The following is a 14,634-nucleotide window of genomic DNA, read 5'->3' as shown; positions in this document are numbered from 1 at the left end:
TTTTTCGACAGCTTTCCTCGCCACTCGGGCACGACGACGACGTTTGTTGACACCGCGTCAAGGAAGCTTTTTGCGTTGCACTGCGTTGCCCAAATCGCAGAAATGCCCGGATGCTCGTTCTTGTCAATTGGGCGAGCAGGAAGCCACAAGGTTGCAAGGGAACTCTGAAGAACACGCGCAGGCTGTGTCCGAATGTCCACCCTTGTGAATGATGCTTTAAAATTAAAAATGGCTTCATTCATTTGCTATGCACAAAGACTCTTTTGGGTTTACCATTCCTCATGCTTTCGTTTCTAGAATTTGATCTCTCACAATTTTACAACCCACAATTCACCCCCGACGGAATAACAAGCTATATTTTGGCAGTCATTGTTTTTAGGAAAGTGGATGGCTGAAGGAATTTGGGCTGTTTCACATCTCATGAATGAACAAGGTCATTTTTTTTAAATCATACAGACTTCTGTGTTTATTTAGAGAGTTGAATCGAGTTCTTAAAGCCATTCCAGCCCAATTTAAAGCAACGACTCAACAATTGGTGGTGCATTCTATCTCATGTATCCGAAATGTGTTCACTCTATTTGGAAGGCGTCGTCTTTGGCAGCTGAAAGTTGCCCAATAAACGCTTGAGTTTAGCTGAACGGTGCTCTCCGTTCCTACTGAAAAGAAAAGATATTCTACGGGGGATTACAGCGATGATGATGCAAAAAGAATAAGGAAACGTTGCTTATCATATCCAATTGCTCATAAAGCTAAAGAAGTTCAGTTTAAAATATTAAATGACATTAATACATCGAATCATTTTTTACATATATTTAATTGGGACAACAACTCGTGTGAGTGCGACAACGAAACAGTGGAGCAAATCTTCCCTTTGACCGTGAACACGTTTCAGAATTTTGGTTCGCTGTGCAGAGCGGCTTATTATCCAAACACGTTACATTGCAAGCTTTCAACTGGATGTCAGTTCAAGTGTTCAGTTACAGAAGAACAACTTGGACTTTTGGGTCAACAATTTAATTTCTCTTGCGAAACATTTTATTCATAGATGCAAATACCTCAGGGTGAAGCCACACATCAACAGTTGGAAGAATGAGCTCAAGCTATACAAAAATTCCTTGTATTTTATGATTAACAAAAATGCCCAGAGACTTTTTTCTTTAATGGACCGACATTTTCTTTTGGAGTAAATTTTGGAATAAATCTCTCTTTTCTTTTTGTTGCTTGATGCTGTTCAACTGCGAAATGTACAATGTATGACAAGGTGTGCCTTAATTGTTTGTATTTGAATGATGAATAAAAAATAAAAAAAAGTCAAGTCCTTCAAGATTGACAAGGAAGCAAAATGAGCAGAGAAACGACCAAGGTCCGGCTTATTTCAACCTCAACGTCGCCCCTCCCAACATGGCCGCAAACGTAGGCACGGCGGCTTGCTAGCACGCTGACGTATCCCCGACGTCACAATTACGCTGCTGGAGGGCATCCTGACCCGGAAGTAGTGTATCGCTGGCCGGAAAGGTCGCGATGATCGGCGGCGGAGTGTGCGGGAGACTCGTGCGGGCCTCCGTTTCCCGCTGGCCCCGCTGTTGCGTGGCCGAAGGCCGCCGGAGGTCGTCGCGGTCCGGAGCCGACGGAACCGCCAACATTTTCGACCGAAGCATGAAGAAGAGGCAGAAGGAGTGGGCGGGCTCAGGCCGCGACCCCCGGAAGTACGACTACCTCAGGGAAGAGGTGAGCGACCAAAGACAGTTGAAAAAATAAATCACCTTCAATATACTGTAATTATATTCAAATGATTATTGCTATGACATCTTAATTTCCAGCCAAAATGAAAGAAGAGTCAATTGAACATAAGCAAATAAATCAATCAAATAAGCAAAGAGGCGCAAAATGAATGAATTTGACATCGGCATTGCTTCTGTGCGTGTCGCCTGCGCTCAATTAAGTCTCGTCGTATCTAAATGAATTGTGCTAGTTGCACTTTAAATGGTATTTATTTGGAAATGAAACGAGTCCATAATTGAGGACCGTGACAGCCTCATTTGATGTGGAAAAAAAAGTGAACTTTGAGTCAAACGAAGGCTGTTAAAGAAGTTGTCTAAGATTTGTACAAGGAAGTATAATATGATGGAGAGCGATACAAAGATTATTGATGAATGATAACATCCCAACATGGAGACTGTTGCAAACTGTACTTAACGTCCGACCGATATGCATTTTTTGAGGCCGAAAATAATACCGATTCTTTAAAAATATATATTTAATGCATAAAATTGTGTTCCTACAGCATTTGTGTGTGAATATTTGTTATTTGGAGGAAAAACACTCCCCAAGTCGATGCTAATTTCTTGTTAGCATTTGAATGGGATCTTCCCTTCACTTTTAGCATTAGCGCTAGGCTAGCGATGTTTTAAAAACCGAAGCATGTTTCGTATTTAAATATACAATGGATGTAATTCTTATTGTCGTGTGTTTGGTTTTACAGTTACCTCCAATTGTGGTATCATTAAAGCGCTTAAAGGGCGCTTGGAGGACAACAGAATAAGCAGAATAACATACGTTACGCACTTGCTAGTTGCTAATGCTACCCAAGCAAAATGGTGCGTTCAGAGTAATTTCACAGCGTCGGAGAATACGGTTTTCTTTAAAGATAACGTTTTAAAAGGAAAGAGGCCCAATTAGCTGATTGTTTTGGTTGATGTTTGAAGGGCAATAATCGGCAGATTATAATCGGTGGCCGATTAATCGGTCGGGCCCTAATAATGTTATTGTACATCATGTAATGTTGTAACTTGAGAGGTGTTCAAGACATTCAAAAAAAGAAACGTGCCAACAAGGACAAAATAAGCACGTCATGTTTAAAAAGTGGGAAAAACATTTTTTCCAATCGAGACACGCAGAAAATCCGCAATGATGTCCATTTTTGTAATGTGTGCGTGCAGGTTGGCAGTCGAGTGGCGGATCGCGTGTACGACGTGGCCAGGTGACTTCCATCATCGCTCGCTCGCTCCCGCTAGCCGCAAGCGTCACCTTTTTCTTGTGGTGGTGCTTTTGCGTCCTTGCAGGACTTTCCCGCTGGCGTTGGAGATCGGTGCCGGGCGAGGTCACATTGCGCAACATTTAAGCAAGGTAAGCAGGCCAGCGACCAATCGTCTGCACGTTAACGACGCGCGCTGCACAATCGTCGCTACTCGTTCGTCAATACGGAATCAATCGTCATTCAGTGGCAACAATGTTTGCAAATGTTCTTTCAGTCCCGCGCAGCACTTATTGAAAACGGTTTTGAAAAGGTTCAAGTGTTCGGCTAAAGGAGGTTCTGAAAATGTCTGTCAAGGAATGAGTTCATCTTAATCTTGTTCACTTGACATGAGGAAGGTGCACTTTTCATGGGATGGCGCCAACGGTCTCTTTTCACTGCCCATTTTCTTGCAAATGTTGAAAACATTTTGATTTCATTATTTCATATTTGATTTTTTTACACATTCCAGTTAGAGATGTTTGCTACATCTGTTTTCAGACCAATACCAGTATGAGTACTCTAGTCTTGAGTAGTCACCGATACTAAGTACTGATACCACTAATGACAGATGCTTGAAAAGAAAGACTACATCTCCCAATGCAGTATTTTTCCCCCTTCAAAATGTGTGAAATGTCAATTTCTTCTCCTTTCTAACGTCTTCCCTCGCCAGAACGCCGTTGACTTTTTGCGGCACTGATTTTTTTTTGTGCAAATTTGCATGCTTTTTATTTTTTTTACAGTAATGTATCTAATTGATAAGAAAATATGAAGGTTTGAACATTGTGAATGTTTCAACAAGAGCGAAACTGCCTGGATGATCAAAAGTGTCTCAACTGTGAGCGTTTTAGAGCTTTAAAACATTTACAATAAATGTCAAAGATCAAGCTAACTACTCTGTGGACTTTATTTATTGCGAGTATTTTTTGGAACCGAACCCCAGCACAAAACGAGGGAACATAATCATAAAATGAGTACCTTGAAATAAGGCCGGGTATCGTGCCGATACCGATACCTGGAATCGGTACTTATTGCAACATAAGACAAGGACAGCCAAACGCATCCCGCCCCCAAAAAAGCAAAAAATCATCAGATTTTTAGCATTTCTTTGTCTGTTGTAAAGTTAAGTGAAAGGTGAAATTATTGCAAAACAGTCAAATGTTGTGATTGTCTTGTTTTATATCTTTATTGTTGTAAGTGCGGGACCCCAAAAGTAGTCGTTTAAAAATATATATATATTGAAATGAATGCGTTATTTTGATTTTATTCCGACAGATATTGAAATTGGCCACAAAACATCCTAGTAGAAAAGTTAACTAGAGATGGAGCGATGTGGTTCCTTCAGGGCCGAACAAGCCACGCCCATTATTAGTAGTCCAGGAGGTCGATAGCCGATATCTTGAGCCGATATTCATTTTCCGTAAAAAGGGGACCAAAAATCTTGACGGCGGCGAGTATGACGCAATTTTCTCGCGTCTTGTGTTTCAGGAGACGGTGGAGCGTTTGTTTTTGACGGACGTCTCCGAGACCACCCTGGTACGTCCTCGTCCACACGCGTCTTCTTGCTTTGGTATTTGAAGACGCGCCGAGTCACTTCCTGTTTGTCTCCAGAGGCACAACGTCGGCGGCGAGATGAGACGCCACGCGCTGGCGGCCGACGAGGAGTTCCTTCCTTTCCGGGACGATTCCTTCCATCTGGTTGTCAGCAGCATGAGGTGGCCAGCGCGCGCGCACGCACGCACGCACGCACGCACGCAAACTGTTGACCTTTGCTCTTTGTGTCACCCTCACAGTCTGCACTGGGTCAACGACCTGCCCGCCGCGCTTAGACAGGTGAGTGATGACATCACTCTGACCTCTTCACAGGGGTCGTCGCAGGTCAACGTTATTCGGACCCATCAGCATTTTGGATCACAAGCGGTCGTTATTTTAGGGACAAGAATGCAAAACACATCAAAGTTGTGATGTCGAAATGAAAAAAGTGTCATCGATATTCACAAATCAGTTTAAAACAACGGCTGCAAAATGGAAACGGATTGAAAAAGACTTTTTTACCTGAAGAAAGACGAGACGATGGCAGGTTTCATGTTTTGAGAGCAACATTCGGTGGACCTTGCAAAATCAGTCGGGAGCGAAGGGGCTTGCTTCAGTCAAAATGGCTGCCAGTCGATATGAATTCTTTCATTGGATTGCAGTCAACTTTGGGGAGGCGGGACAACAAAAAGGTTACCAGACAGAAGTGTTGCCCCGACGTGGGCGGGGCTTGGCAACCTTTGGAAATGTCAATTAAGGATAAGACTGTCGCTTTGTTGTTGTTGTTTTTTTTACAAACAACAAATAAATCTCACATTTTCCAGTCATGAAATGAATGAAGCGCTACAAGCGAGAACGCGTTGAAAAGTGTCATTTTCCTTTTGCGCGCTTCAGATCCACGACGTGCTGAAGCCGGACGGCGTGTTCATCGGCGCCATGGCCGGCGGCGAGACCTTGTACGAGTTGCGCTGCTCGCTGCAGCTGGCCGAGACGGAGCGCGAGGGAGGCGTGTCGCCGCGCGTCTCGCCCTACACGGCCGTCACCGACCTGGGCAACCTGCTGGGACGGGCCGGGTTCAACATGCTCACCGTGGTGAGCCAAGCCGCTGGCTCGCCACGAAACGCCGCTCACGAAAGCCCACCGATGCGTCAATCGCTCAAACTTGAAAAGCAAATCCCGACCGGTTTTGCTGCGCGTGTTTTTCAGGACACTGACGAGGTGCAGGTGTGTTATCCAGGTATGATGGAGTTGATGATGGACTTGCAAGGTAAGCTGACCTGCATCGCGCGCGCGCACGCACACACCTGCCGTTCATGCCTCCTCCTGGTGTGATTGTTTCAGGAATGGGCGAGAGCAACTGCGCTTGGAACCGACGCTCCATGTTGCACCGAGACACCATTTTGGCAGCGGCGTCCGTTTACAAAGGTGACGAGCGCAATCGATTTTTTTTCTTCGGCGCGTGTGCAAAATGACGCGGGAAAGATGACGGAAGCGTTTGCTGTTTTGTTTTTGCCAGAAATGTACGGCAAGCAGGACGGCTCGCTTCCGGCCACTTTTGACGTCCTCTACATGATCGGCTGGAAGCCGCACCGCTCTCAGGTCAGTCAGCGGCGACCGATCACACGCTTTTGTCCACGGGAAGAACGAGCCAAAGGTGCTGATGGCCATTTTGTTGTGTTTGTTTTTGTCTCCAGGCCAAAGCCGCCAAACGAGGCTCGGCGAACGTCTCCTTTGGAGATTTGGCCAAAATAAACCAAAACCACAACAAGTGAAACACGCCAACGCTGACGTTTCTTCTTCTTCTTCTTTTACATGTGCATTAAGCAGACTTTGTGTCCAATTCAGCATCATCTAGTGGTGAACTAATGATATGCACACACACACAAAAGTTCTCTATCACATCAACGTCCATTTTTAATTTTTTTTTATCTCAAGTGGTCCCTCGTGACTTGTCGGTTCCTAATCACAAATTTGTATTTGGTCCCAAATTCCTTGATTGCGACGTTTGTCTTGAGTTGTCGTTCGCTTCATCGCAGATTGAACTTGCTCAAGTCATGCGACATTTATTCAACGTTTTGATGTCCTTCAATAAATCAACTGCTCCATGTTCCGCTCTTTTTTTTATTTATTTTGGGGAACTGATGGATAGTACCTGTGACATATTTCACTTTGTTACAAATATGTTCTATATGATATTTAGCAGGCATGAAGTCAAGATTTGCAGCAATTTGATTTCAATTAAAAAAATAACATGAAACAAAGACAACTTCATTGTGAAATTGTCTCCGTATATTCTCGTTATTATTGTGTTTTGAAGAAAAGCAAATGTGACCCGTTTTGTAGGAATTGTGGCGAATACATTTAAGCTTCAGGTTGTATCTAGCAGAACTTTTGAATAACAAAACACCAGCAGAAAATCATTTTTAACCAAATTGAATTGAGAAGCCAAAATAACGACACCATTTTTGAAACCAAGTCTTGGTGTACATGTCAATAAGAATAATAAATATGTGGCGAGAAAAGAAAATTTACAGTTTAATATTATGATTTGGGATGTTATTGAAAATCTGGACCTCCAAAAGATAAGAATATAGATAGAGAAAATAAAATCCATCCATCCATTTTCCGAAACTCATCGATTTGGAAGAAATGCGTTTTTTAAAGACTTTTTTTTTTTCAAATCGTGTTTTTTTTTCTCCCAGACAAAATTAAATTACACCAAGAGAAAGCAGGCGGGATAATCCTTCATTTTTTGTAGTGAATGTTTTTCTCATCGTTTTGCTTCCTGTTGAAATGCAGATTGACTCGCATGATTGCGTCACGTGATGGCGTCACGTGATGGCGTCGTTGCCATGACAGCCGTCGGCTCGTGTTTACGTGCGGCTCAAGTTGAATTCGTTCAAGCGTTGCACTTGTTGCGACGTCGTTAACATTTTGAGCGTCTTCTTGACATTTAGCGATGGTAAGTGAGGCCACTTTTTTCATCTCCAGTTGACGAAACGCTGATGTAGCTCGGCTAACGAGCTAGCTTCGGATCAGCTGTCTCGTGCAAAAATGATGTTTTTGTGTGTGCGTTCAGCCGACCAAAAGTCAAAGTGTGGCGAGGAGAAAGGCCGCCAAGGGGAAAACGTCCGGGGGACCTTTGGACGTTCTTTCGACGGAAGACATGTCCAAGGAGCAGGTAGCTCGCCGCTAGCTCGAAGCTAGCTCGCAGCTAGGCTAACTAGCGTTAGCCTCGCGATGGAGCGAAAGGCGGCCGACTTTTTTCTCACCAAAGACGACTTGATAGCACTTGCGCCTAACAGTTGTTAACGCTGTCAAAAAAAGAGGAAAATAATGATTCATTTAATTTCACATAAAACGTGACTTTTTATTTTCCTTGAAAGTGATTACAGTAAAAGCCTAAAAGTAGTAAAAACATGACAAGTATCAGCTAAAAAAAATGAATTCAGCACGTTCCTTACGGTTCAGGTTTAAACGTGATAATTGACCGCATTTTAATGGGATGACTTGAAACGGATCACGTGGTAAGGTGAAAAGGTCACGTGTCCCAATGTCATCTTCGGGGCCAAAAAGAAAGCGAGTGAGTGCGAAGACGCCGTGTTGCTTGCAGCTGGAGGAGCACGTGACCCGCCTGCGCGACGAGCTGGAACGCGAGCGCGAGGAGCGGAGCTTCTTCCAGCTGGAGCGGGACCAGATCCGGAGCTTGTGGGAGGTCAGCAAGCGCCACCTGGACGAGACGCAGGTGCAACTCCGCAACCGCGGCAGGGAGGAGGACGAGGCCGACCGGCGGCACCGCGTCGAGATCAACGTGAGCAGGCCGGCGCATCCTCTTCGTTTCTTTTTCCGCTCTTTTCCTCAACATGACAACGTTTTCCGATTGAACGCTTTGATTCCTTCCCATTCGCCAAATCCAATTCCCAAATGGAGAGATCTTGTTACGTTGTGGCTCAAACGGACCCGTTAAAAGTTAGAATGAAGGCTGAAAGTACTTCCTCGGTATGTCATCGGCATAGTCAATACTTTTCTTTATGTTTTTTGTTCTGGAAATAAAACTGTGAGAGGAATTTTTGATTGGAAATGTTGGAGTTGAATTTCAAAAAAAAAAAATCTGAAACTTTTTGATGTTCTTCCTTTTATCAGCAAAAGTAGACTTAAGTTTACAACAACACACTCAGAATTACACGCGTTGTTGAAATGAACTATTGGCGCCGAGTTTCAAGGCTTTCGGATCATTCGACACATGATTGAAGTCTCGTTTGTGAGTGTTTTGGTTTGGCAAGTGATTGGTGGCGTTTGCGTGATTTGCGTCCGGCGCAGGTTTACAAGCAGAAGCTGAAGCACGTCCTGTCGGAGCAGGCGGCGGCGGCGGCGGACAAGAAGACGGACGGCGGCGCGGCGGCCTGGCAGCTGCGCAGACGCCACGCGGACGGCGAGCTGCGTGTGCGCAGGCGCGGCCACAACCAGCAGGCGGACGCTCGTCGGGACAAGCTCAGCGGACACAAGTCCGTCCAGGAACTCAAACTGGTAAAGGACATTTCATTTACCGACAATCGCCACTAGATGGCAGATTTGGTCACCCTGAGTCGTATTCTGCCCACGCCTGGCAAGCCACACCCACTTTCCTCAAAAAGAAAGTGGGTGTGGCGCCATCTCGAAAACGGGCCGGCCAATCCAATTTGTCCATTTGCGTGACGGCGTCTTCGTGAGCAACGACGCTCGTCACACGTCAAGTTTTTCCCGCAACGACGACATTCAACCGCGACGCTCTTTGGCTGGGAGCCATCTTGGATTTTTACTGCGTCTCCGCCAAAAAACAAAAAACGAGCGTCTTTTCTGACGTCACGTGCGCTCTTCGCTCATTGTCGCAGTCCACTGAGGTTAGCCCCGCCTCCCAAATGCGACTGATTGGGCGCTTGACCCGAGTCACGCGAGCGAGTCCATCGCGATTTCCAGGCTAACGTTGCCGTTTGTAAAGCTCAGCATTTATTTTAAGGATCAACTTTGTACTTTATTAACACAAAAAATGTGCAAAATGATTGTTGAAAAAAGAAAAGCCTTCAAAATTCTCCCCAATACGCTGATAAGCTTTCAGTATACGTACAAAAAAAGCCAAATGATTTTGAAATATTGTGTCGGAACGCAGACGATGTCGAGAACGTCCGAACGCATCGTCAACGATGGCTGCAGCAGGAAAAGCAGATTTGATGACGTCATCGTCACGTTCCGAACGACGTGCGCTCGCTTTTTGCATCGAGTGTGTTGAGAATATCTGCGGACGGCATCCGGACCTTCAAATGTGTTCGAACCCCAATTGAAAGCGTGTCCGTCTCCGCAGAAGCATCAAGTGGAGCTGATGGAGCTCAGCAACAAGTACGACAAACGCGTCGCAGGTCAGTCGAACCCGCTCCAAAAACGCTCACTTGCATCTGCAACACACACTTTTGGAACGGGAGACGTTTGAATATATGAGAATTTCACTTTTTAAAATCACAACATTTGACATTTTACGGTCATCCGTTTCAGATTTCGGCATCCTGAATTTGATGTTGTCATGCCAACGAGGTCCATTTTTTGCTGAATTTCACCTTTTTTACGTCAGACTTTAATGCGCTCAAGACATTTTCATTTTAAAGATAAAATGAATTTCATATAAAAATGAGATCATGAGATTTTATGTGAGCAATTTAACACTCACACATACTCACATTCCCCCCCCCCCAATTTTTTCCCAATTATTCTTAAGATTATTATTATTCTTTCGCAATTCTGGCCATTTTTGGGGGATTATTGAAAATGTGCAGCCTTTTTTGCTTAAAAAACATCATTTAGTTTAAAAGGCTTTTTTTTTTCCTTCAACAACTTAAAAGCCCGTAAAAAAAACTTTGCAAAAAAACAAAACTTGCTGTCGAAAAAAAAAAGAAAAGCAATTGAAACAAAACAACAACAACAACCAAATCCAAAAGCAAGTAAGAACGAAACGCCAGCGGCGAGCGAGCTGCCCGATATGTTTGCATACGGACGCTCGCGAAAGCGCGTCGGCTTGCGTCCGAGCTGACGATGAGGCGCTCTTGCAGAGTTGGAGGCCAAATACGGCGAGAAGACGGAGCAGATGCGGCAGGCGGAGAGCGACAAGACGTCGGCGGCCATCTTGGCATTGGAGGAGACGATGAGCCGGCGGCTCAAATTGCTGACGGACGCCAACCGGCAAAAGTTTCCTCACGCGCAACAATTCTTCAGCGCCGCGCAAAGCAAACTCGCCCGTGACAGCAAAACACTCAAGGTCTCGCACACGCACACACACAAAGGCGTGCGCGTGTGCAAGTAGAGATGGTGCGTGCGTGCGTGCGTGCGTGCGTGCGTGCAGGAGGAGGCGTCAACGGCGCGGACGCATCACGCGCGCGCGGCCGTCGTCCTGGAGGAGGCGGAGCGGGACAACGCGCGTCTGTCCGTTTCCCTGCAGGAGGCCGAGCAGAATCTTCCGGACGTCCGTCGGCGGCTGGAGGCCCACGGGCGGGCCCGCCACCAGCAAACGGTACCGTGGGCCCACCGCCTGCCCGCCGTCCGTCCCTGGGCCACCGTGGGCCGCCGGTCTCAAGTTGCTTGTTGTGGGCGTGTCCCGCAGGCCGGCGCCGCCCGCGTCAAGCGTCTGCAGGAGCAGCTGGACGACGTCATCCTGGAACGAGACCTGCTGATGGCCGCCTTTGCGCAGGTGAGGCGCCGTTGGACGGACGGACGGACGGACGCACGCACGTCCAACCAAGACCATTCGGAACACAAAACCAAAAGTTTTCGGGATTCTCACTTTCAGATCCAAATTCCCAAATTCTCATTCTACTACAAGCGCTACAAGATTATTATGGGCGTGGCACAGGTGTGACCAGGTGAGATGTTTGTGGCAGGTGGAGGAGGAACGCGACGCGCTGCTCAAGAAGCAGACGGACGTCCTGCTGGAGGTCCGACAGAGGAGCGACCTGAAGGAAATGCTCCTGGAGCGCAAGATGGCGCTCCTCAGCCGCTCCGTGGACAGGAAGGAGGCGCGGCTCCTCGCCGCCCAGCGCACGCCGGTACGAACGTCGGTACGAACGCCGGTACGAACGCCGGTACGAACGCCGGCTGGTGTCGCGGCCCACGTCTCGTCTGACGCGGGCCGCGCTTTGCTTTCTGCAGGAAACGCTGGAGTCCAAGACGGACGCCGTCAGGACGCTACGGGAAGACCTGGAGCGACGGTGTCGGGTCAGAACGCCCCCGCGTGACTGTTACGTCGAACCCGCTTCACTTTGGGCTTTAGGGTTAGGGTTAACCCGAACCCTTTTAAACCAAGATTAGGGTTTAAAATTTGACATTGATACTAGCCATGCAGTTTCAAACTTGATTTAGGATTACAAGGTGGGTTTTAAACAAGGTTAGGGTTTTCATAGCAAGGTAGGGTTTCAAAATGATACTGGTTAGTAGGGTTTGAGGTGAAAGTTAAGGTTTCAATGTAGGGTTTCAAACTCAATTTAGGGTTTCAAATTTTGGTTTGAAACAAGGGTTAGATTTTCAAATGAGGGTTTAAACTACAGTTGGGGGTTCACAGTATGGTTTTTAAACTAGGGTCTGGATTCGGGTTTCAAATGAGACTTTTCTACTCCGCTGACCTTAGCCCTATTTTGAAACCCTAATTTGAAACCCTTGGCCTCGTTTAAAACCCCAATTTCAAACTCTAGCCCTAGTTTAAAACCCTAATTTGAAACCCTTGGCCGAGTTTGAAACCCTAATTTGAAACCCTAAACCTAGTTTCAAAGCCAAATTTCAAACTCTAGCCCTAGTTTGAAACCCTAATTTCAAACCCTTGGCCTCGTTTAAAACCCCAATTTCAAACCCTAGCCCTAGTTTTAAACCCTAATTTAAAACCCTAGCGCTATTTTGAAACCCTAATTTGAAACCCTTAGCCTCGTTTAAAACCCCAATTTCAAACCCTAATTTGAAACCCTAATTTGAACCCCTAACCCTTGCTTCAAAGTAGGCTTTTGAAGTGGACTTTGTGTGTGCGTTTGCCCGTTCAGGAGTACGAGGCTTTGGCGGACTCGTGTCGCCGCGACCTGGACGCGCTCGGCGTCCCGTCTTCCGATTTCCCGCTCGGAGCCGCAGCGCTCGTCCTGGACCAGCACGAGCATTAAAGCGCACGACATCATCTGCAAACTCTTTTATTTACCACATCAGCAGGAAGTGGAGGAAAAAAGTTGTTCATTCTTGCTTGACAAATTAAAAAAAAAGGCAAAGCAACCAAACGTGTTGACTTGATTTCTCGTGCATGAATAGAAAACCAAAACATGCTAACAAGCAGCTAGCATGCAGACGACACGTGAAGACTTCCGGCGCTCAGCCGGTTCCGTGGCGACCGCTCTCAAAGACGCCTTTCTTGAAGAAGGGCGACAACTCGCACACGGAACGTTTGGACACGGGACACGCCGGCTCGGAGTCCTCCGACGCGGCGCTCAGCGGCGAGCCCGACGCCGCCGCCATCACCGCAAACACGCTCCTCAGGTACCACTGCAACGCACGAGCGCGCACGTCAGCGTGGGCAAGAACGCAAGCGTGTGCACGCGAGCGTGTTACCTCCAGCTGAGTCCTGCGTTCAGCGACCATTCTTTCGTCTTTGTTTCCAAATATTTTCTTGGGAGGGAATTCCAGCGTTGCCAGCTGCAACGACAAACACGCCATCTTCATGACGTCGTCTTTGACACGCGTGCGCCAACGAGAAAAAGTCAGCAGCGACTCACCTGCGGATATTTGGACTTGAGACTTTTGTGCATCTCTCGAAAGCGACTGTAGCGGCGGAACACCGTCCACGTCTCGTCCTTCACGCTCAGCTGTCACACGCACGCACATCAACTTTGACCTTTCCCACAGCGCGCGGTGCCGCCGAGAGGCGTCGACCTACCTTGACCTCAAACTCAAAGTGCTCGTCCTTGCCTTGACCTCTGAGGACGTAGCGAGGGATGTTGACGCGGATTCTGTCCTCGCCCGCCGCGCCGGGACAGCGGACAGGCTCGGCGGCGGACACGCGCTGCTGGACGGGGACACAAAAGATACGGCCGTGACCGGCGAGGCCTCAAAATGGCAGCAAACGGCAAACAACAACAGCCGGCGAGAAGCAACTCAACTTAACCCTAAACTTAACGCAAACCACAACAAAAAACAGCAGCGACACAAAATCACAGAAGAAAAAGACAAAACCACAACAAGAAAAAATACAAACATCAAAATAAAGACAACAAAAACAAGAAAAAATACAAAACAACATAAAAACCACAACAAAACAAAATCACAACAACAAAAAAACAAAAAACGCAAGGCTACAATAACAAAAACAGTCAGAAACACAAAATCACAATAAAACCACGACAAAACAAAAAAAGCAGAACAAACACAATAAGAAATAAACCACAACAGGAAAAAACGACACAAAACCGGAGCAAAAAGAAAAAACACCACAACAAAACTGCAACAAGAAAAAAGAAAAACCGCAAGAAACCCCAACAGCAACAAAAAATACAGCAACACAAAATCACTACAAAACCACATAAAAAAGCGAAAAAAGCTGAAAAACCTGCAACAAAAACACAAAAAAAACAGAACAACAATACCAGCAAGGACACAAAGGCAGCAACAATAATAACAACAGCGGCCCAAAAAAAAAGTACAGGCAACAAAAACAAGCAAGAGCAGAACCACCAGCGGTCGTCATTGGTGGCGATGGGCAACAAATAATAATAATAATAATCCATTTTTTGTTGTAATGTCTTTTACATTCATCAAATGAATCTCAAAGTGCAACAAGGCAAGAACAGCAGCCGAAGCAACAGCAAAACCTGGGGCTTGTTTTTGCTATATATTAAAAAAAAAGAAAAAGAGTCAGCTTCAATAGTAAGTGACCTCACTTCCCTTTTTATTGATAAGCATTCCAATCAAATCCAGCAAAAAGTTTTCAAGTGGGCGTGGTCAGCCACACAGCTGATCAATTAAGACGGCAGCCTCCGACATGCAGCCCAAAAGCAGCTTCCAGGAGCTCCCGCCATGGACCCGGTCCTCCGTTTGGGCGG

At 46.3% G+C, this 14,634-nt stretch overlaps 2 protein-coding genes across 6 annotated transcripts; both read left to right on the top strand.

The window, feature by feature from the left end:
* Window positions 1-1,476: 1,476 nt before the first annotated feature.
* ndufaf5 (NADH:ubiquinone oxidoreductase complex assembly factor 5) lies at window positions 1,477-6,653 on the top strand. The gene is made up of 11 exons (XM_077570293.1): window positions 1,477-1,728; window positions 2,940-2,980; window positions 3,063-3,126; window positions 4,502-4,549; window positions 4,625-4,728; window positions 4,807-4,846; window positions 5,441-5,638; window positions 5,753-5,813; window positions 5,888-5,971; window positions 6,063-6,145; window positions 6,241-6,653. Exons 1-11 carry the CDS (start codon window positions 1,522-1,524, stop codon window positions 6,316-6,318), a joined length of 1,008 nt encoding a protein of 335 aa, XP_077426419.1. The 5' UTR covers window positions 1,477-1,521; the 3' UTR covers window positions 6,319-6,653.
* A 710-nt stretch (window positions 6,654-7,363) lies between these two features.
* LOC144055840 (dynein regulatory complex subunit 4-like) lies at window positions 7,364-13,949 on the top strand. Of its 5 annotated transcripts, none has more exons than XM_077572174.1 (12): window positions 7,364-7,508; window positions 7,626-7,727; window positions 8,160-8,357; window positions 8,867-9,073; window positions 9,693-9,803; window positions 9,885-9,939; window positions 10,624-10,829; window positions 10,914-11,081; window positions 11,172-11,258; window positions 11,449-11,613; window positions 11,717-11,782; window positions 12,595-13,949. In XM_077572174.1, exons 1-12 carry the CDS (start codon window positions 7,506-7,508, stop codon window positions 12,706-12,708), a joined length of 1,482 nt encoding a protein of 493 aa, XP_077428300.1. In that variant the 5' UTR covers window positions 7,364-7,505; the 3' UTR covers window positions 12,709-13,949. The 5 variants fall into 5 exon arrangements, with proteins under 5 accessions (XP_077428300.1, XP_077428299.1, XP_077428297.1 ...); XM_077572173.1 differs by having other exon boundaries at window positions 11,449-11,625; XM_077572171.1 differs by having other exon boundaries at window positions 11,449-11,637.
* The last annotated feature ends 685 nt before the right edge of the window (window positions 13,950-14,634 follow it).

This window comes from Vanacampus margaritifer, chromosome 7, assembly GCF_051991255.1.
Source record: "Vanacampus margaritifer isolate UIUO_Vmar chromosome 7, RoL_Vmar_1.0, whole genome shotgun sequence".
Lineage (NCBI taxonomy): Eukaryota > Metazoa > Chordata > Actinopteri > Syngnathiformes > Syngnathidae > Vanacampus > Vanacampus margaritifer.
The sequence above is the reverse complement of the archived record's forward strand: the minus strand, read 5'-3'. Positions and strand labels throughout refer to the sequence as shown.

Coding starts and splice junctions, on each gene's coding strand:
- ndufaf5 (XM_077570293.1), top strand. CDS start 1,522: ATGATCGGCGGCGGAGTGTGCGGGAGACTCGTGCGGGCCTCCGTTTCC. Junction 4,729..4,806: donor CTGGTTGTCAGCAGCATGAG/GTGGCCAGCGCG, acceptor TCACCCTCACAG/TCTGCACTGGGTCAACGACC. Junction 5,639..5,752: donor GGTTCAACATGCTCACCGTG/GTGAGCCAAGCC, acceptor CGTGTTTTTCAG/GACACTGACGAGGTGCAGGT.
- LOC144055840 (XM_077572171.1), top strand. Junction 7,728..8,159: donor AAGACATGTCCAAGGAGCAG/GTAGCTCGCCGC, acceptor TGTTGCTTGCAG/CTGGAGGAGCACGTGACCCG. Junction 11,082..11,171: donor GGGCCCGCCACCAGCAAACG/GTACCGTGGGCC, acceptor CGTGTCCCGCAG/GCCGGCGCCGCCCGCGTCAA.